Raw genomic sequence first — 22,390 nt, 5'->3', positions numbered from 1 at the left:
TGGTGCCCCAATCAGCAATATGGCAGTTTAATGAATAACCTTAATTGTATTGCCCAATTTAAACGGGAGTTAGGTTGTGCTAATGCTTAGCACCCTTTAGTGAATATGGGGCTCAGTGTGCTCATTTGCTTGTCATTACCCAGAATCCAAGTCTGCATTTTAACCACAGTATGATATGACATTGGTGTGTTGCAGATTGTTGGAGATATAGAAGGCATGCAGATACACCAATGGGTTTCTTACCTCTATTGTACCTTGCACAATGTCTTTCATAAAAAAACATTTATCCACCACATCTTTATTGTGTATATTTTTAAAGAAAATTATTTCACTACCAGCTAAATCGAGATAACAGCGGAACAACTACAGTACCTTTCATTACTATGTTAAAACCTGTCTCAAATACAGCTAATATTTGATTGCTATTTTGTACGGTGTGTAACTAGCATTTTAAATGTAGGTACCCTGGGTTGCTGTAATACAAAAAGTAGTAATAAGTGCGCAACCATATACAGTGCTAAAATTGGTGTGAAAGTGCACTATAATTATAATTATCATATACCCTGGGTCGCTGCTGTGTGAGAACTAGTGCTACATGGACAATGTTTACGCAATAGCACATTAATATCAATTACTGCATCAAGTATACCGTATCAAGTATGACACAGATGCTAAAGAACATTTCATTTTCTATAATCGCTTTGTGTTTGTTACTAAGCTCGCGCCCATAGTTAGCGCGACTGCGCGCGATGTAAAAGCCCGTAAGGCAATGCGCATGGCCAAAGAGCACACGTGCACGAGCGAGACAAAATCTTTTGATTGTCGCGCGACGGTCAGGTCATGTGCACGGTTCAGCAATGAAGGCGAACCTCTCACGGGATGTCACGGGCACCCCCCCCCCAAACATTGAATTAGAGCTGCTCTTTGTCGCGTCTCCTCCAGGCCCCACAGGCCACGAATCGCCTGGGCAGCCGGCGTGTGTGACGTCACGCGCTCCTACTTTGTACAAGGCCTAAGACATGCTGCTTGATTCTGTACGTAATCCCCAGTGAAAAAAAGCAAAACTTGCTGTACACCTAATATTTTTATGGTTGTTTGTTATGCTACAATCCATGAACACTAACAATTAGACTAGTGTTCTACAAATCCCTACACATCTAATTTAGCATTCAGTGTTTAAGGCTCATAAAGTGGCCTACAGTGGCAGAATTTCAATGCCTACTTTCAAGCCTGAAATCCTTCTGAGGTCTAAATGAATTCATTATGTTCCGTGCAAATACAGAGAACTGGGAATGCTTTCCTGACGATGGGACACTTGTTCTATTACCTCAAGCTTGATATTAATTGGGTGACACTTTATTTTAATGGCACATTAATTAATGCCCAATTCCAAGGCAATTTGTATGTGAGTTCCAATGACATACACATATTAATACAAATGAATTTCATTATGACCAGTGTTTTAACAAGGAAAGCAAAATCAATTTGTAGCTATGGGAACTCTTTAAATGCTAATCGCACATCATTAGAATTGTAATCTGCCGCATCAATCTATGTCGTATGTACATATGTATCAATATAAAGATGCCAAAAGTAGGTTTGTTCTAGGTTATGATACATTTAAAGCAACAACATCAAATGTTGATGATTTTGTTTCATGGCCCTTCAAGTCTTGTTTGTAGACATACAGTACTGAGGCTTAGCAGATCCTGAAAGACCATATACGGTACATCTTTGAATATTTGTATCTACAAAGAACTCTAATGTTGTTCCATATTCCGTCAATGTAAAACTTTCAATTCTGCAATGCAGGTTGGAAAAGTCATATACTGCACCGACACACTTTATTCGAGCAAATACCCAGTATGTACCTGGCAGATACCTGGAATGCGCCGCTCCTCACCTCTGACAAGCCCCGTTGCATTTGCCTTCCCAGCCTGGGTTCATGCCTGGCTGATGGGCGGCTGATCTGTTAAATGATAATGATTAGGATTTAATAGGCTGCAATGCTTCACGTGTCTACCAGATGGCATAAATTCATGAATTGTAATGCAGTATATATATATATACTGTGCAGTATTGCAGCCAGCGGGAATAAAATGCTTCAATCCCTGCCGGAAAATAACCCAATGCACTCGGGCAGAAACCAGTCACAAACCTCAATACACCCGGGTATACCCGAATTCGTGGGACTAGCCGAGCTCGAATAAAGTGTGTCGCCAGTGTACATAATTATTTCTTTGATATGCCAACATACTGGTAGAGATGGGTGAATTGTTCACCAAAATTCAAATTTCCTATGAAAACCGCATTTTTTATTGCATTTTTCACATATTTACATATTGGTTAAAGTAAATGTGAGAATATTTAAACATGTGGTACTAAGCACACTTAAAATTCACACAAGTTCAGTGCCACACATCTGGTGAATAACAATTTGGATTTACAATATAAATTATATTTTAATTCCTTTTGTGCACACGTATTCTTTTTTCTGTTCGTGTATCCTAATACAGATCAATAATGAATAAGAGCACTCACAATTTATCTCAGGTACGGCCACAGGTGCATTATCTTCCACAGCAAGTAAGGATCATGTGTAGAAACAAGGAATGAGATGCACTCTGCTGGACTTGTGCATAGGGATGGGATGCACTCTGCTGGACTTGTGCATAGGGATGGGATGCACTCTGCTGGACTTGTGCATAGGGATGGGATGCACTCTGCTGGACTTGTGCATAGGGATGGGATGCACTCTGCTGGACTTGTGCATAGGGATGGGATGCACTCTGTTGGACTTGTGCATAGGGATGGGATGCACTCTGCTGGACTTGTGCATTGGGATGGGATGCACTCTGCTGGACTTGTGCATAGGGATGGGATGCACTCTGCTGGACTTGTGCATAGGGATGGGATGCACTCTGCTGGACTTGTGCATAGGGATGGGACGCACTCTGCTGGACTTGTGCATAGGGATGGGGGCACTCTGCTGGACTTGTGCATAGGGATGGGACGCACTCTGCTGGACTTGTGCATAGGGATGTGATGCACTCTGCTGGACTTGTGCATAGGGATGGAACGCACTCTGCTGGACTTGTGCATAGGGATGGGACGCACTCTGCTGGACTTGTGCATAGGGATGGGACGCACTCTGCTGGACTTGTGCATAGGGATGGGACGCACTCTGCTGGATTTGTGCATAGGGATGGGACGCACTCTGCTGGACTTGTGCATAGGGATGGGACGCACTCTGCTGGACTTGTGCATAGGGATGGGACGCACTCTGCTGGACTTGTGCATAGGGATGGGATGCACTCTGCTGGACTTGTGCATAGGGATGGGATGCACTCTGCTGGACTTGTGCATTGGGATGGGGTGCACTCTGCTGGACTTGTGCATAGGGATGGGATGCACTCTGATGGACTTGTGCATAGGGATGGGATGCACTCTGCTGGACTTGTGCTTAGGGATGGGATGCACTCTGCTGGACTTGTGCATAGGGATGGGATGCACTCTGCTGGACTTGTGCATAGGGATGGGACGCACTCTGCTGGACTTGTGCATAGGGATGGGGTGCACTCTGCTGGACTTGTGCATAGGGATGGGGTGCACTCTGCTGGACTTGTGCATAGGGATGGGATGCACTCTGCTGGACTTGTGCATAGGGATGGGATGCACTCTGCTGGACTTGTGCATAGGGATGGGATGCACTCTGCTGGACTTGTGCATAGGGATGGGATGCACTCTGCTGGACTTGTGCATAGGGATGGGATGCACTCTGCTGGACTTGTGCATAGGGATGGGATGCACTCTGCTGGACGTGTGCATAGGGATGGGATGCACTCTGCTGGACTTGTGCATAGGGATGGGATGCACTCTGCTGGACTTGTGCATAGGGATGGGATGCACTCTGCTGGACTTGTGCATAGGGATGGGATGCACTCTGCTGGACTTGTGCATAGGGATGGGATGCACTCTGCTGGACTTGTGCATAGGAATGGGATGCACTCTGCTGGACTTGTGCATTGGGATGGGGTGCACTCTGCTGGACTTGTGCATAGGGATGGGATGCACTCTGCTGGACTTGTGCATAGGGATGGGATGCACGCTGCTGGACTTGTGCATAGGGATGGGATGCACTCTGCTGGACTTGTGCATAGGGATGGGATGCACTCTTCTGGACTTGTGCATAGGGATGGGATGCACTCTGCTGGACTTGTGCATAGGGATGGGATGCACTCTGCTGGACTTGTGCATAGGGATGGGATGCACTCTGCTGGACTCGTGCATAGGGATGGGATGCACTCTGCTGGACTTGTGCATAGGGATGGGATGCACTCTGCTGGACTTGTGCATAGGGATGGGATGCACTCTGCTGGACTTGTGCATAGGGATGGGATCCACTCTGCTGGACTTGTGCATAGGGATGGGATGCACTCTGCTGGACTTGTGCATAGGGATGGGATGCACTCTGCTGGACTTGTGCATAGGGATGGGATGCACTCTGCTGGACTTGTGCATTGGGACGGGATGCACTCTGCTGGACTTGTGCATAGGGACGGGATGCACTCTGCTGGACTTGTGCATAGGGATGGGATGCACTCTGCTGGACTTGTGCATAGGGATGGGATGCACTCTGCTGGACTTGTGCATAGGGATGGGATGCACTCTGCTGGACTTGTGCATAGGGATGGGATGCACTCTGCTGGACTTGTGCATAGGGATGGGATGCACTCTGCTGGACTTGTGCATAGGGATGGGATGCACTCTGCTGGACTTGTGCATAGGGATGGGATGCACTCTGCTGGACTTGTGCATAGGGATGGGATGCACTCTGCTGGACTTGTGCATAGGGATGGGATGCACTCTGCTGGACTTGTGCATAGGGATGGGATGCACTCTGCTGGACTTGTGCATAGGGATGGGATGCACTCTGCTGGACTTGTGCATAGGGATGGGGTGCACTCTGCTGGACTTGTGCATAGGGATGGGGTGCACTCTGCTGGACTTGTGCATAGGGATGGGGTGCACTCTGCTGGACTTGTGCATAGGGATGTGCGAAACTGCGGATTGCATACTTAAAAATCCAGCTGAATTCTTTCAAATTCGCCATTAACTACAATCCGGACAGATTTTATTTTTAGTATCCACAAAGAGATTCTTAATCTATTGCTGTTGTTAAAAAGGAACATAGAGGGCGAGAGGGTGAGGGTGAGAGGGTGAGCTTTCTAATTATATTAGCAGACGCCAGTTGTATATATATCCCCTCAAACGTCCCTCAAAATAAATTATGGAGTACCGGGCCGGGCCCCTGGTTGCTGCCACCGGGCTCTGGCTCTCCTCAGCTGCAGCCTCTGCCTATGTCGGGCTTCTCCCTCCCGCCGGTGCGCGCCGGAACCTAGGTGCACCCAGAAGACACAGGCACAGCTTTTGGCTCGCACCGCTGGTAGAGAGGCAGGCCCAGCATGGGTAGAGGAGGCAGCAGCCGGGGAGAGCTAGGTCCAGCGGCGGTGACAACAACCAGTGGTAATTGTATTTGTTGGGGGTGGTAATTGTAATTGTGGGTGGTGGTAATTGTATTTGTGGGGGTTGGTGGTGGTAATTTGATTTGTGTATGGGGGTAGTAGTAATTGTATCTGGAGGTAGTAGTGGTAATTGTATCTGGGGGGGTAGTAGTGGTGTTTGTATCTGGGGGGTAGTAGTGGTAATTGTATCTGGGGGTAGTAGTGGTAATTATATCTGGGGGGAGTAGTGGTAATTGTATCAGGGGGTAGTAGTGGTAATTGTAACAGGGGGTAGTAGTGGTAATTGTATCTGGGGGTAGTAGTGGTAATTGTAACTGGGGGGAGTAGTGGTAATTGTATCGGGGGCAGTGGTAATTGTAACTGGGGGTAGTAGTAGAAATTGTATCTGGGTGGAGGTAGTGGTAATTATATCTGGGGTAGGTAGTAGTGGTGTTTGTAACTGGGGGTAGTTGTTTGTATCTGTGTGTATGGGGGGGTTGCATCCGGGGGGTGTAGTGGTCTTTGTATCTGGGGCGGTGGGGGGGGGGAACGGGGTTAATCCTGATCTCCTGGAAATCTCATGGTGGTCCTGACTGTCACATTCTACTTTCTCGCTGCTCACACGCAGCTAATCTAGCTATTAGTGTATCTCTCAGGTATCTCAGGTGTGCTCTACAAGGAAAATTAAACTTTCAACCAAGAACTGGAAGTGATTTGCTTTTAAAGCAAGCCAGGAAGAGGGAGCTACTATAGGTATATGCACTAGTTTTGGTGCTATATGAAAGATATGCACAAAAATGACTAAGGTACTGCATAATAGAACAGGGACAAAAATATTCACTGTGCCAACTTGCAGAGTTCCAGGCACATAATGAATTGAAATACTTTATTTTGAAATAAATATGTAGCCATGGTAGGTTTGGCTGTTTTACTGCACCCTGTTATGTAAGCCCTGATAGATACAGGCTATAACAGACGGTCATATAGAGTTTTCCCCTAATCCAGTGATCGGGTGTGGAGGTGGAACTGGGTCTGTGTACCGCCAATCATGGTACAGACCTAGTGCCCTCCCCCCTCCTGGGCCTTGGGGAGGAAGCATTAAAGTTAATTAGTCCAGGTTCACTCTTCAGGGGGTAGAGACCTATGCCTCTAGCCCTGTTATGGGCTGGGTAAGAGTTGAGGCACCTGGCCAGGCCTCCAGCCTACCAGTGTGGCCTAGGGCCATCCTAAGACCCAGATCCTGCTAGTAACATCATGCATCCACTGTAAAAAGAACTGCAGTGTCTGCTTCAATAAAGGATCCCATTATATATACCCCATGCCTGAGTCTAGTCTATTGGTATGTTCAGAGGAGGGACTGTCTCCAGAACCCTGGAGCCTACTGTGACTGGAGGCGCAGCACCATGAGAAAAACTACTGCCTGAAACTGCCTAAAGCCTGTCCTGTTTCCCCACAACATCGCGGAAGCTGAGCCTCTCCTGAACCAGGTATCTAGCACCACACAGACCTGTAGCCAGAGTAAATCTCCCAGAGGGGAGGGGAAGCAGTGCTACAATAAAAACTGTACATACTGCAGTAAGTAATTCTACTTGCTTCCCACAGGGCACATAGTGTTATTAGGTTGACAAGTCTAAGGCACCTTGTGAGTAATGGGGTATGGTGTCAGACCCAACAGGATCAAAAGATGAACCCACTTAATCTCTTTTATTCAGAACAACAGCAATAGCAGTGTGAACTAAACCTGTAGGGTTGCAGTGCACACTGTCTACTAACAGCATACCTCCACAGGAATAGCTATTTTGTTGATTGTATTTTTAACCTTCAAAGGACTTCAAGCACAAAAGAATAATATGTACGGAGGACTATGAGTCCAGGTGACATTAAATAAAAGATGAACAGAACATGGGCAACCTCGCTCTCCTGGGTAAGAAGAAGATGGGAGCCACCTCTGCTGCTCTAGGGATTACACAGGTATAACTGCGGTTTGACAAGCAAGCACTGTTATTATTTGTTATTATTTGTCGACTATTCTTGGTACTATATGGATTTTATAAATGTTTCTTATTAGATCGGATCTGTGCAATCTCATTTATATAGATTGTACACCGGACATTATATCCCTTCTATGTACCCATCTATTTAAGCATATAGGGTCTCTTTTAGGGTGACTGGACCTCTGAAGAAGCCAATGTGTGATTAAATGCATTTTGATTTAGCAATCTGCATTTAAAAAAAGCTCTAAAAGCTCTAAATAAGGAGTTTTTGTTCTGTAAATATAAATATACAGGCTTTGTTCATTGCTTATCATTACCACTAAGTACAAGGTCTCATTACTAGGGCCAGTACACATTGTGGTTTGACCCTATCAGATCTTGTCCTAATTAATTGTCTAATTACGTTTTCTTTTATTATTCACTTCATTCAGTCTCATAATAAATGTATAACTTTTTAACTCACTTGGTTAGGGTATTACATCACGGATTCTACTCCGTTAATGTATCCTCTATTTTGCAGTTCTTTGGAGGTCCTTTCTCATTCTCATTCTATTTTAATTGAATATGTATTTAAAGTTACTTTGTCCAGGTCATTATGCATCACTAAGGCTAAGGCCCCGCTCCCAGAGTCAGCGCACCCGCACTGCAGACAGGCGTTGTGCTGACATACACAGACCGCGATATGCGGTCTGTAGGGAGCGGGAGCCGGAGCGGGAGGTGGGCGGGAGTGGGAGGCTTGACAGGGAGGGGGGGCGTGGATTGAGCGGAGGGACCCGCTACTCTCCCTCCCCCCCCTCCCTCCACAGACTCGGGCTGGAGCTGGAGCTGCTGAGGGTAAGTTTAAACACACACACACGCAGACACTCATACATACACACACACACACACACGCAGGCACTCACGCACTCACGCACTCATACACACACACGCGCGCACACACAGGCAGGCACTCATGCACTCATACACACAGACAGAGGCAGGCACTCACGCACTCAGGCACACACATACACACACAGACAGGCACGCACGCACTCAGACACACACACAGACAGGCACTCACCTGCTTTCACTCCACACTCCTCCCCGCTCCCCGAAGCCTCTCCTCCTCCCGAAGCCTCCCCTCCCCATTGGCTCACAGCCACACCACGTGACGCGTCAACGCTAGGAAACACCATTCTCTTGTGTCTCCTAGCGGCTGACGCGCCAAAGCGTGTAGTCAGCTGTGCCGCCAGGGGGGACCGGGACCGGCTCGCGAGGATTCCCCTGCTGGTGGGGAACTCGCGACATGGCCGCCCGCGCCAACGAGCGCAGCGGGACCGAGGCCTAAGGGGTATTGTACCCACATGGAGTATTTAGGAGTGCACCTCCTCTAAAGGATTGCATTTTCTCTCTCTTCATTTTCTAATAGAGATGAAATAAAACACGTTTTTTGACACACACAATTAAAAACAAGGTGAAGCACAGCTGTGATAGTGATAGTAAGCGTCAGCTGGTTTAGCTCACACTGCTAGAGCTGTGGCCCAGAAAAGCAGTGATTGTGGGTTCTAGACTTGTTGCACCTGACACTATTCCAGCCATTTGGTTGTTGCCTTAGGCTTATTATCAATTATATATAGTTGGTGTGGGATGGAACTAATTTAAATATACTTTGCAAATCTCCCTGCCAGGTACCCCAGGTGTGCTCCTTTTCCAGCGCAGGCATGTCTCCCTAATTTATTTGGATTAGAAAGGTCTCTCTCTTGTGCTGAAGCAGAGATATCCTTAAAACCTGACCCGTTGGTGGCCCTTGAGGTCTGCAGTTGGCCATCCCTGGCATAGTTTATATACCCAATTATTGAATAAGCACCTATGTCTACATGCTGCATTATTAGAATGTACAGTAGGACTGTGCACCCATGGCAGTTATTCCAGTAACCGTGAGTGCCCCAGAACCTCTATTTTCTGCTCTTCTCTAAAAAGTAGCAGAGAAAATAGTGCCCTACTTTCTGCAACCCTGTACCCGCACAGGACAGGAACACACGTTTTGCATTTGGAATTAGGATTGTAATAGTTGGAACTCTAACATATACACTGGTCTTTTTACGTCAGCTTTGGGTACGATCTGAGGATACTATACTCATGTCCCACTCCCATGAGCTTTAAAGAGCCTAACAGTCGGTGCACTGTATATATCTCAGTGGAGTTCCACTTTGTAATACCTCCTTTGCTCTGAATAAACCTTGTTCTATTGATTAGAGTTGATTTCATCTGGCTCTGTAGTTACCACTGCTATGTTCTGTGCCAGGCTTCATCATTAAAGTAGTTTTTTCACCTTACTATAAAGTGTTATTCTCCCCCCCATCCCTTTCACATATTATTCACTCCTCTATTCCATGTGATTTTTTCTCTCTCTTTTATCACCGATTTAACACTAGGCTCTCATGCAGCATTGAGTCTTAAGTAGGTCATAGGAGCTGTCTAAGTCTATAGAAATTATACGTTTAAAACAGTTACTTTTATTTAAATTATATCAGAGGTGCTCAAATCCGGTCCCCACGCCAGCCAACAGGTCAGGTTTTAAGGATATCCCAGCTTCAGCACAGGTGGCTCAATCAGCGGCTTACAAGTAAGCTTCAGTGTGATAAAGAGTATTTATCCTCCTGAGCAACTACAATGAAATTATCAGAAGCACACAGCCCAAGGACCACACTAATACTGTTCATGGGCATTAGTGCATATCTGTTTTTTTATATATATATATATATATATATATATATATATACATACACACACACACACACACACACACACAGTGTTCGACAAATCACCCAAAAATCTACTCGCCCAACCAAAAAATCGCCACCTAGTCCCGCCCCAACTCCGCCCCTAGTCCCACCCCCAACTCCGCCCCTAGTCCCACCCCCAACCCCGCTTTAAAATAAAATATATAAATAAAATACATTTAATAAATTCCTAGTCAGAACAACATTCATTTTTGACATAAATGTATTTATTGTAGTACATTATACTACAATTAGTCGTGTGTGTGTGTGTGTGTGTGTGTGTGTGTGTGTGTGTGTGTGTCAATGTCGGATCTAGAAATAAAAGCCAGATGTGAATGACTAGTTTCCTGAACCCCTTAACCAGTGTCTGGACGTCGGCGCTTCACAGAGAGAGACAGAGAGAGACAGAGACAGACAGACACACACAGAGAGCGGCACACCCACACACACACACACACACACACACACAGAGAGAAAGAGAGACACACAGAGAAAGAGAGAGAATGAGAGACACACACACTGAGAGAATGAGAGACAAAGAGAGAGTGCGACAGAGAGAGCGAAGAAGAGAGTGCGACAGAGAGAGGGAGAGGGTGACAGAGAGAGGGAGAGGGTGACAGAGAGAGGGAGAGGGTGACAGAGAGAGGGAGAGGGTGACAGAGAGAGGGAGAGGGTGACAGAGAGAGGGAGAGGGTGACAGAGAGAGGGAGAGGGTGACAGAGAGAGGGAGAGGGTGACACAGGGAGAGGGTGACACAGGGAGAGGGTGACAGTGAGACGGAGAGGGTGGGTCACACAGGGAGAGGGTGACATGGAGAGGGAGAGGGAGGGTGACACAGGGAGCGGGACAGGGTGACACAGGGAGAGGGAGAGGGTGACACAGGGAGAGGGTGACACAGGGAGAGGGAGAGGGTGACACAGGGAGAGGGAGAGGGTGACACAGGGAGAGGGAAAGGGTGACACAGGGAGAGGGTGACACAGGGAGAGGGTGACACAGGGAGAGGGTGAGAGGGTGACACTCACAGACACACAGACACTCACTCTCACTCAGACAAACACACACACACACACACACACACACACACACAGTCTGTCACACACACACACACACACACACACACACACAGTCTGTCACTCACACACACAAACACTCACCCGCAAGGTAGGGGGTCGCACATGGCAGCAGTGGGGCCTCCGCATGGCAGGAGGGCCTCTGCAAGGGGCCGCGCCCCCTCCAGAGGCGGATGCCGACGCCGCTGTATTCCCTGATAGAATGGAGAAGGGCTGGTAGGGGATTTCCCCTGCTTAGAGCAGGGAGAGGCTCCGGTTTGGGGATTTCCCCTGCTTAGAGCAGGGAGAGGCTCGGGTTAGGGGATTTCCCCTGCTAACAGCTGAGCTGGCCATCAGAGCAGGAGAAGAGCAGGGCTCGGGGTTTCCTTAACAGCTCAGTGCTTGTGTGACAGATCGGCAGACTGTCCGCAGAGACGGCATACCGACGCCGCGTGGGGTGAGGGGGGGTCACGGAGGCCGGGAGAGATTAGGGTGAGGGGGGGGGGGGTCACGGAGGCCGGGAGAGATTGGGGTGAGGGGGGGGAGGTGGTGGATGGCCCGATGGGAGGGGGTGGTGGATGGCCCGATGGGAGGGAGGGCGGATGGCCAGATGGGAGGGGGGGGGGGCGGATGGCCCGATGGGAGGGGGGGGTGGATGGCCCGATGTGAGGGGGGGGCGGATGGCCCGATGGGAGGGGGGGCAGATGGCCCGATGGGAGGGGGGGGTGGATGGCCCGATGGGAGGGGGGGGCAGATGGCCCTATGGGAGTTGGGGGGCGGATGGCCCGATGTGAGGGGGGTGGATGGCCCGATGGGAGGGGGGGATGGATGGCCCGATGGGAGGGGGGGTGGATGGCCCGATGGGAGGGGGGGGCAGATGGCCCTATGGGAGTTGGGGGGCGGATGGCCCGATGTGAGGGGGGTGGATGGCTTGATGGGAGCGGGGGGCGGACGGCCCGATGGGAGGGAGGGGGAGGGAGGGGGGTGACAGATGGCCCTGCAGGGGCCTGAGGCAGACAGGCGTGGAAGGGGCTGGTTGCCAAAAGGAGGAGGAGTGGAAGAGCTGAGGAGGGAAAGTTTCTGAGAGCCGGGGGAGGAGCAAAGGCACTGCTCAGAGAGCCGGAGGCGGGGTAATCTCCCCAACAACATGAACCCGCCTCCGGCTTTTTTTTTTTTTTTCTCCAGGGCGAGCGCGGGAAAAACAGAAGCGCGAGCGTGAAAAGAACATCAGCGCGAGCGGGGGAAATTTAAAAAACACACGTGTGCTGCTTGGGCCAATATTTACTCGCCCGGGGATTAAATCCACACGCCCCGGGCGTGTAAATGTATATAATTGTCGAACACCGTATCTACTATATATTTCTGAAAGCATTGTATGATGTATGTTTCACTGTGTTCCCTGTCCCTAGCGGCAATCTCATTGGTCCCTTGGCCCGCCCGCCCCCGCACACCTCTCATTGGCCTCACACACTCACACCACTGCTTCAGGCCCCCTTGGCCCGCCCCCCTCACCTCTCATTGGCCTGAGGCGGAGTGATGGGCCAAAGGTCCAAAAAAACACACACACCTCTCTCTGTCCTCTCCCCCCCATCACACTCACCTCCCCCCCTCCCCGGTGCTCCACTCACCTCCCCCCCTCCGCTCCACTCACCTCCCTCCCGCTCCACTCCCTCCCGCTCCACTCACCTCCCTCCTGCTCCACTCACCTTCCTCCCGCTGCACTCCCTCTCCACTCACCTCCCTCCACCTCCCTCCCGCTCCACTCACCTCCCTCCACCTCCCTCCTGCTCCACTCACCTCCCTCTCCACTCACCTCCCTCCCGTTCCACTCACCTCCCTCTCCACTCACCTCCACCTCCCTCCCCACTCACCTCCCTCCACCTCCATCCCGCTCCACTCACCTCCCTCTCCACTCACCTCCCTCCTGCTCCACTCCCTCCCACTCCACTCACCTCCCGCTCCACTCACCTCCTGCTCCACTCACCTCCCGCTCCACTCACCTCCCTCCCGCTCCACTCCCTCCCGTTCGACTCACCTCCCTCCCCGGCGCGGTGACAGGCAGTGGGCAGGGCAGCCTGCCGCTGCCACGTGGCACCTAAGATGACGGCGGACGGAAGGACCCCCTTCCTCCCTCGCGGACTAAGTAACATGGCGGCGGCTGGAAGGAGAGGTCCCGCTCCGCTCCACTCACCTCCCGCTCCACTCACCTCCCTCCCGCTCCACTCCCTCCCGCTCCACTCACCTCCCTCCCCGGCGCGGGGACAGGCAGTGGGCAGGGCAGCCTGCCGCTGCCACGCGGCACCTAAGATGGCGGCGGACGGAAGGACCCCCTTCCTCCCTCGCGGACTAAGTAACATGGCGGCGGCCGGAAGGAGAGGTGACGTGTGTGTGTGTGTGTGACACTGTGTGTGTGTGTGTGTGTGTGTGACACTGTGTGTGTGTGTGTGTGGGGGACACAGTGTGTGCCCCCCCTCCTGTCCACTCTCCTCCCCCTCCTGTCCACTGTCACCCCCCTCCTGTCCACTGTCACCCCCCTCCTGTCCACTGTCACCCCCCTCCTGTCCACTTTCCTCCCCCTCCTGTCCACTGTCACCCCCCTCCTGTCCACTGTCACCCCCTCCTGTCCACTGTCCCCCCCCTCCTGTCCACTCTCCCGCCTCCTGTCCACTCTCCTCCCCCTCCTGTCCACTGTCACCCCCCTCCTGTACACTGTCACCCCCCTCCTGTCCACTGTCACCCCCCTCCTGTCCACTCTCCCCCCCTCCTGTCCACTCTCCTCCCCCTCCTGTCCACTGTCCCCCCCTCCTGTCCACTGTCCCCCCTCTGTCCACTGTCCCCCCTCCTGTCCACTGTCCCCCCCTCCTGTCCACTGTCCCCCCCCCTCCTGTCCACTGTCCCCCCCCCTCCTGTCCACTGTCCCCCCCTCCTGTCCACTGTCCCCCACCCCCCCTCATGTCCACTGCCCCCCCTCCTGTCCACAACCCCCCCTCCTGTCCACTGTCCCCGTCCCCTCCTGTCCACTGTCCCCGTCCCCTCCTGTCCACTGTCCCTGTCCCTCCCCTCCTCCTGTCCACTGTCCCTCCCCCCACCTTTTCCTAGCGGCAAATTTAACTCACGGGCAACACCGGGTCTCTCAGCTAGTATATATATATATTGTGGCAGGCCGGCCTTGCGGCAGGGTCAGTAAGACGCATAGGCAGAGGATTAAGCTGAACCGGGTTGGTTTATTAACCTGCAGACAAATAAACAATAGGCCTTTAAGGCCAAAATAAATGATAGAAAATAAACACCTATTCCATTTAAGGAAAGCTAACTACACAATAGCTTTCACCCTCACTAACTGCATGGCCAGCTAAGCTGGTTCCCAAGCCAAAAACATGCCCTGGCATATTCCACAGTGTAACACAGTCTCTGCATACAGTAATAAGGGTTTTGCTTATCTTAGTCCTTTTTGGAGCAGACGTCCCTGCTTCAGCACGGTCTCTCCTCCTTTCTTGCTAGGGGAACTCAGCCCCATATTGAGCCCAGAGAAACTCCTCTGTAGGTCCTCTATATAGCTTCCACAGCTGGGAAGCACTTCTATGACCCCCTTCTCTGGGGAAAATAGTCTCTCTCTCTCTCTCTCTCTCTCTCTCTCTCTCAGTCTCTCTCTCTCAGTCTCTCTCTCTCTCAGTCTCTCTCCCTTTTTTTTTTTATTTTAAATCTGCAGTCTCTCAGGAAACCTGCTAAATTAGGCTGCAGGTGCATGCAGTTTTCCAGAAGTAGGTTAACTGGTTGAGTTCTGGATGTTACACATATCCTCCATTCCAGCCTACTGAGTCTGTGACTCTGTCACATATCCCTCCCCCCAGCAAAACATTGTCCTGTGGGCGGTCTGTGCACCAGCTTCTTTGTCCGAGTACTGGGCCTGCAGACTGGTACCTCGCTACCTCGCTACCTCGCTACCTCTTTGTCTTGTGCCAGTTTGAGTTTAAGGTTGAAGCTCTGCTTTTGTTGTATCCCTCCTTGCAAAGGTTCCTGAGCATCCTGCTGTCTATTAGCTCTCTCTAGAAAAGAGTGAAAAAAACAGGCGCTACTTCGTGAATGAAATTAATGTAGAATGTAATAGAAAGGTGGTACAGATAGGATTAATAATCCAACCCCTTGCTCAAACCTCACTGGTGGGACCTGTGTCACGGGTTCCAAGGGTTAAGTATTGCTCAAAACATCCAGGGGGAGCATGTGGGGAGATAAGAGAACAATATATACAATTTAAGTGCAGACGTCAGGTGTTATATGGTTATAAAGGCTATGTCTTGGCTCTTATGGTTGATCTACTCACAGGAGCACGGTGATATAATGAGCAGTTGGCAAATTGGGTTGCCACCCTTGAAGATGTCTGTGGATAGTACCCCCCTAACGATTCTCCGTCAGCAGAGTATATATAGAGAGAGGGAAAAGACTACATAGTGCGATCAATATGATATTTTATATTTGAAAAACACAATAAAAATGCGCACTTACAATTTGCACAAAAGTTAAAAGCATATATCACAAATTGTGAATGGAGGATCTCCCGAAACAGCTCACCGCCTCCTTCAGGTCAGTCTGCTGGCTTCTACTGCTCTGCGTCCTGGACCGGAGCTTCCTTCTGCGCGCCCGTCTGCAAGATGTGACGTCACTGCATTCAGAGCTGCTTCTACGGATCCGTAGAAGCAGCTCTGAATGCAGTGACGTCACATCTTGCAGACGGGCGCGCAGAAGGAAGCTCCGGTCCAGGACGCAGAGCAGTAGAAGCCAGCAGACTGACCTGAAGGAGGCGGTGAGCTGTTTCGGGAGATCCTCCATTCACAATTTGTGATATATGCTTTTAACTTTTGTGCAAATTGTAAGTGCGCATTTTTATTGTGTTTTTCAAATATAAAATATCATATTGATCGCACTATGTAGTCTTTTCCCTCTCTCTATATATACTCTGCTGACGGAGAATCGTTAGGGGGGTACTATCCACAGACATCTTCAAGGGTGGCAACCCAATTTGCCAACTGCTCATTATATCACCTTGCTCCTGTGAGTAGATCAACCATAAGAGCCAAGACATAGCCTTTATAACCATATAACACCTGACGTCTGCACTTAAATTGTATATATTAGCTCTCTCTGCCAGGACTCCATGCCACTCTGTGAGCTTGATCTGCAGATCCTGAAGATGCACCTCTGTCTTCTTCCTCTTGTGCTCAGAGTCTCCCTCACCCTGTAGAAGAGCCTTGACCTTGGTCAGCTCATTGCATACACTCGCCAGTGACTGTTTGGCCTTCTCTTGTGAAGACCGCAACTCTGCTTTAGCGGTGATGGCTTTTGGACTTTTCTACATCAGCGTACCTTCAGTTTTTGGCTCTACACCATTTATCTTCAATACTTCAACTTAGACGGGATTCTTATTAACCCCAAGTGCACCCCATGACACCTCTCTTGTACAGTTGGTAGACTCGTAGGCTTGGGCCTTTCTGTCGGCTCTTAACTTACTCCATTGGGAGTGTCGCTGGACAACCTGTGAGGTCTTCCTCATCCTACGAACACGGACACACTTCCGTCCCATTCTCGACTGTCTCTTCACAGCGGCTGCCCTCCTGGCAAGGAGTCCACGTTGGGTTCTATGGGCATTAGTTTCAGTGGGATACAGATGCTTGGGCCGGGCCAATACCTTTTTCTCCAACTTCAGCTGAGAAACCTCCTGCTGGGCAATGTAGCGTCCCGCTCAGTCTTCAGAGCCTCGAGCTCGTCGCCAAGGTCACGCTTTTGTCTCTCTGCCATCTTGTGGCTAGTACACTCAGACTCCAGGTCCTTCCTCAGGTCTTGAAGCTGTCCTCCTGCATTTCTTCTTTCACACAGTGCAGCTGCTAGTTCAGCTTCTTTAGAGTTGATTGGCGATTCCACATCTCCTAGCAGACTCAGAGCAAGGCTTAAATCTGTTTCCGTTTCTTTATTCTGGACCTGCAGCTGCTAGTGCTCCTCCCGGATCTTGTCCAGCTCCAGCTGTAGCCGTGTCCCCTCATTGGCCATGTGGTCCAGCCGTTTGTGGATATCGGCCATCTCAGTTTCATAGTGCAATGTCAGGCAGGCCACCTGACGGACGGACACCTCCTCCCTTTTGGCGCGCTGTATCTCTCGCTCAGCCATCTGCGTCTGCAACTCTTCAATCTGATCCTGCCAGTCCCCTCTCAGGGCATCACCTCGTTCCGGTGTTTGCTCTGGGCTTTCCTCAGAGCCTCCTTCATATTTTGAAGCTCTACGGTTTTTGTTGCTAGGATTGCTGCTGCTTCTGTCTGCCACGCCTCTTTCTCCTGAGTGTACTGACTTTTGGGGATGGAACAGCTGCTCTGCTTCTTCATCTCTTGCTCTAGTTTCTGGACCTTATCGTGCTCCCTCTCATACAGAGTCACCTGGCTTCTAAGCTCCACCCCCAGCGATGCTCTTGTGGCGCTCAACGTGAACTGCAGCTGCTCCAGGGAGAGGTATTCTTTTTCCAGCATTTGCAGCCTGTACTTCTAAATGTTCCTGGGACAATTGTTTCATCACTTTTTCTGCTTGGTGAAGCTTCTCCTTTCCTTCACTAGCCTGGTCAGACAAATCTGAATTTTCTGCATTCAGATTTATATTCTCTCTCTTTACAGTCTCTAAATTACTCAGGGCATTCTCATAGTCTCAAACTTGACACTCAGCACTTTGCTTAGGGTGTTAGCTTTACACAGCAATCCTTTCATACCCGATGGGGCAAACTTTACACTCAGCACTTGCTAGCTGCAAATTCACTTGCTTCAGCAAAATAAAAACGTTTTTGGTTTTCTGCTTGGGTTCATGAACTTACAGTAACACATCTTCATCTACTGACCCCCAGAGGCGTAGCATCCCACTTCTGACACCACCTGTGGCAGGATGGCCTCGCGGCAGGGTCAGTAAGATGCTACAACACGGTGTGAAGTTGAACTATTTTGGTTTCCTGACATTTAAGGTATAATGTTTAGACTGGAACTAGCCTTGCTAGCAAGTCAGTTAGGTAGACTCTGGTATATCTAGTTAGCCTCCCTAATGCAGAGTAGGCTTTTGTTTTATGATGTGGTTGGACTTATAGGAGCAAAGGAATGGAAGCAGGCACACGGTCTTACTAAAGGTGCAGTTTATTGTGCCACCAAAGGTCCAACGTTTCGGCAAATAGATTGCCTTTATCAAGGAGAGGGCCCTCTCCTTGATAAAGGCAATCTATTTGCCGAAACGTTGGACCTTTGGTGGCACAATAAACTGCACCTTTAGTAAGACCGTGTGCCTGCTTCCATTCCTTTGCTCAAGTACCTCTGGGATGTCTGGACCTCCCTGGATACAGCGCACCGGCAGATAAGTACCCCCCTCCAGCACCTACCAGCGGTGTGCATGTGCTTCTACATATGACTGTTTGACTTATAGGGACAGTGTGCCTACATTAACTATTGATGTGAAGAACACAACTACACAAGCATTTGTTAAAGCCTAAAACACACTGCGTGGACTTTCTGACTCTACTGTGAGTCCATCCTGTCACTATATACATACATATATGTATATATAATGTGAGGGGTTGGGGCACACCCTAAAATTGTATAGGCCAGACTACTGGAGAGGGTGCTGCTATCGGAGTACCTATAAAGGTACTTTACCAAACTAACAAAGGGATAGGCACATCAAAAAATATGCCAAAAAATAATTTTATTGGCCCAATGCTACGGCTACCCTCTGGATAAAAGCTCCAGAGGGTAGCTGCAACGCTGCGCCAAGAAAATACATTTCTGCATATTTTTGGAGTGCCTATCCCTTTGTTTATATATCTATATATATATATTTGTGATTATACTGTAGCAGTTTAATAATCAAATATACAAAGTCCAAATCAGTGAGACGCCGTGGCATGGGGCGTCACAGCCAGTGACTACTCACCCCAGTGTCACACCGATTTTCGTGCTTGAAGGCTGCCAGCTCTGTATAATTGATTATTAATGTTAAATGTTCGGCATGCAATATGGCTCCAAACAATACTGCTTCTTTTCTCTCTTGTAATGGTCCTCACTAAACCTCGATCTCTACATTGAGTAAAGTAAGGGCAGGGAATAAAGGTACTAAGTACTGTAGGGGGCAAGATTTAAGAGGAATGACTGAACTAATGCATATTTAGAACTCACCCCCTCAAAATGACAAGATTCAGGCGTCGATGTAATTCTATAAGAATATCATCATTGCCCATACTACGCCTGTCATGTTTTATTTAGGTTGTGTCTCATTCATTTGGAAAATAGTCACACTTATTCCAACTTAACAGTCTCGTGAGCTGTACTGGAAGACAGAATCGTTGCCTTTGAAGTTTTTTAAAATGAACATTACATTGTGGTCCAGATCTCTCAAACCTCCCAACATTGCAACCCTGACATCTGTGTTACACCATCGTCTAGTGCAGGGGGGCTCAACTTCAGTCCTCAAGCCCCCCTAACAGGTCAGGTTTTCAGGCTATCCCAGCTTCAGCACAGGTGGCTCAATCAGAGGCTCAGTCTAAGGCTGAGTCCATAGGGACTTCAGCTGCGCGGAGGTTGATGGAAAGCGGGTGCTTTCCCTGGCCTTAGTCTGCGCGCCATCCGGGGGCGTGTCTGGAGGTGGGCCAGTGATGTCACGGAGCTGGTTCGCCCTCATTGGGCGAACGGCTCACGTGACCGGCCCTCCGCTCCCCTCAGAGCGCAAATTTAAATCTGACTGTCTCCTCTGCCTCCGCACGCCTGCGGAAGCGTGTGCGAGCCCCTGCTAAAGCCGCTCTCATTGCGGCTGCAGGGGCTCACTGGCAAGCATGAGCGTGGCTCAGCGCGGGTCAGCGGGTAAGCGCTGACCATGCCCTCGGCCTAAGGCTGAGCCTCTGAGCCACGTGGCTGAAGCAGGCTCATGTTTTACAACTCTGAAGTTGTGTAATGTGTAACTGAGCATACATTACGTAGTTCTGTAATCCTACATTTCACAAGAAAAAAAAAAAAAAAGAAAGCAATGACAAATATAAAATGTCTTTCTGTCCCAAAAAATATTCTATGCACAACTTTGAAAAATCTGAAATGGAATCAAGGAGGATTTATCATGCAAGAACTGGGAAAACTGGGACCAAACTATGCACTCCATACACTGTAACCACAAATAAACCTAAATATATTTTTCACAGTGTTGGAAGATATTGGAATGAATGCAGCAGATGATGTGTTCATGTGGTAGGTTTCAAACCCATGTCAATCATGCTGAAACTGTGTTCAATCATATCCAATATGTTTTTCTTAACCCTTTTGATGCTGGAGTGGCCGCTCCATAGGAGTGCAAGACGTCTTACCCGCTAGCAAAACGAGTCTCGGTGGAGTGAAATGGTCAAAGGGGTATTTCCTCTGTGTTTGTGTTCTTGGATGAGCAAGTGAAGCGAAGACGCCCACTAGACTTCGTGGACAAACGCCTTGACCGATTCTGATGAAAGTTTGGGAGCGCCTTTCTGCCATCCTAACTTAGATCTGCCAGAAGTTTCAACCACATTGGCGCAGACCCAATTTGTTTTTGTTTTTTGTGGTACATCTCATCCACCGGATTCTTGATACGCAACATTTAATTAATTTTATTGCCACTTGTACTACATTTGCTTGAACAGTTTCATTGAAATTAAGTATTTAAAATGAAGCTAAATTGGCACCATGGTAACAAACACTGTACATCAACAACCTGTAGATGTACTGTGACATCGGGGTGGCAGTGATAATTATTCACTGCGTAATAGGTTTTTGATGTCGGTATCAGTATAACTGTTCATATATCGATATATCGCGGCCTTCTTGAAAATAATGCGTTTTCTTTGTTCTTTTTTTGAGTTTAAATTTTTGGACAGTTTGTCGCGAATGAGATTGCTACATGGCATGGCATGGTTTTGCCGTTTGAGATAATACAGCCGTGCGCAAACTCCCTGCGCTGCGTCCTCCCTACCTTCTCTTCTCCTCGGTCGCCGGCCCCCTTGCCTCTAATGTTGTGTCACATTACGCTGCGGGGTCATGTGACGTCACGTCTCTATGGCAACGGGCTTCATTTGACGCTGCATTGTCATAGAGACGTGTGACTGGAGCCGGGTAAGTAAGTTTACAGAGGCCTCGCGTTTTCAGCTCGGGGCCTCTGTAAACGCCCCCCCCCACTGAAAAGTCTGGCGCACCCCCCAGGTTGCGCACGGCTGAGATAATATATTAAATCTAGGCCTATTTCTTTTCAGGTCGCAATAATATGAGGGTTGAAGTGATATTCAGTATTTAAATTTTGGTTTGACTTCAAGACAGTGCTTGATCATTGTGACAGACAGCTGCTTTTCTGGATAACTTTGTTACCGGTGCCTCGATAGGCAGTGGAAACCAGGCTTATTTATAGGCTTGTACACACAGTAGTGTGAGAATTCAATTGGCCAGACATTCCTGTTTTCCACTGAAGTTTTCGAATATTTCGATAATTTGATGACAAAATCCACAAATTTATGGCGTTTCAAATTTTGTTTTTTCCGTGTTTCATTCGGTGTTATGAATCTTTGTCCAGTTAGGCTGAATCCACAAAGCAGTATAAAATATAGCATTTTCCTAGTTTTAATAAATGCACACGTTTCTTGCCTTTATGACAATTAAATTATCTAAACTGTCGGTCGCTCTTTCCTCCCATGATCGATCGGTGAAGATCCTGCATCCCAGGGCATGCTATATGGCTGCCTATTTTAAAAGCGGAAGTGTTGTAGCTTCCTATACAGTGGCTATAGCAACCCAAGGAGACTTAATACATTCAAAAATCAATAAAAAGGGCATAAGGGGTGAAAAAAATGGAGTATGATCTAATTCTACACAACTGATTTATAATACAATAAAAAACACATATAGGATTTTAAATTAAATCTTGCTATAAATGCCACATAAAGCAATCTGATGTTCCTTATAGCTAAGTAAGTGCCTTTCTATGGTAGCATGCAGGAAGTCAGGCACTGGGGATTTTGACTGCATATATTTCCCTTCACAGTACAAACTTACTTCTATTTTACT

At 48.8% G+C, this 22,390-nt stretch overlaps 1 protein-coding gene across 5 annotated transcripts in view; it reads right to left on the bottom strand.

The window, feature by feature from the left end:
• Nucleotides 1–22,390, bottom strand: part of CDH23 (cadherin related 23) — a 653,830-nt gene that overhangs the window by 384,203 nt on the left and 247,237 nt on the right. Inside the window, exon 1 of one of the 5 annotated variants that reach the window (XM_075610602.1) lies at nucleotides 11,415–11,790. The exons of the other annotated variants lie outside the window; for them this stretch is intronic. Within the exon in view, the coding sequence (XP_075466717.1) occupies nucleotides 11,415–11,459 (45 nt within the window). The 5' untranslated portion in view covers nucleotides 11,460–11,790. Of the gene's footprint in view, nucleotides 1–11,414; nucleotides 11,791–22,390 lie in introns of those variants that run through there. 5 annotated transcript variants of the gene reach the window in all.

This window comes from Ascaphus truei, chromosome 8 (genome assembly GCF_040206685.1).
Source record: "Ascaphus truei isolate aAscTru1 chromosome 8, aAscTru1.hap1, whole genome shotgun sequence".
Taxonomy (NCBI): domain Eukaryota; kingdom Metazoa; phylum Chordata; class Amphibia; order Anura; family Ascaphidae; genus Ascaphus; species Ascaphus truei.
The sequence above is the reverse complement of the archived record's forward strand: the minus strand, read 5'-3'. Positions and strand labels throughout refer to the sequence as shown.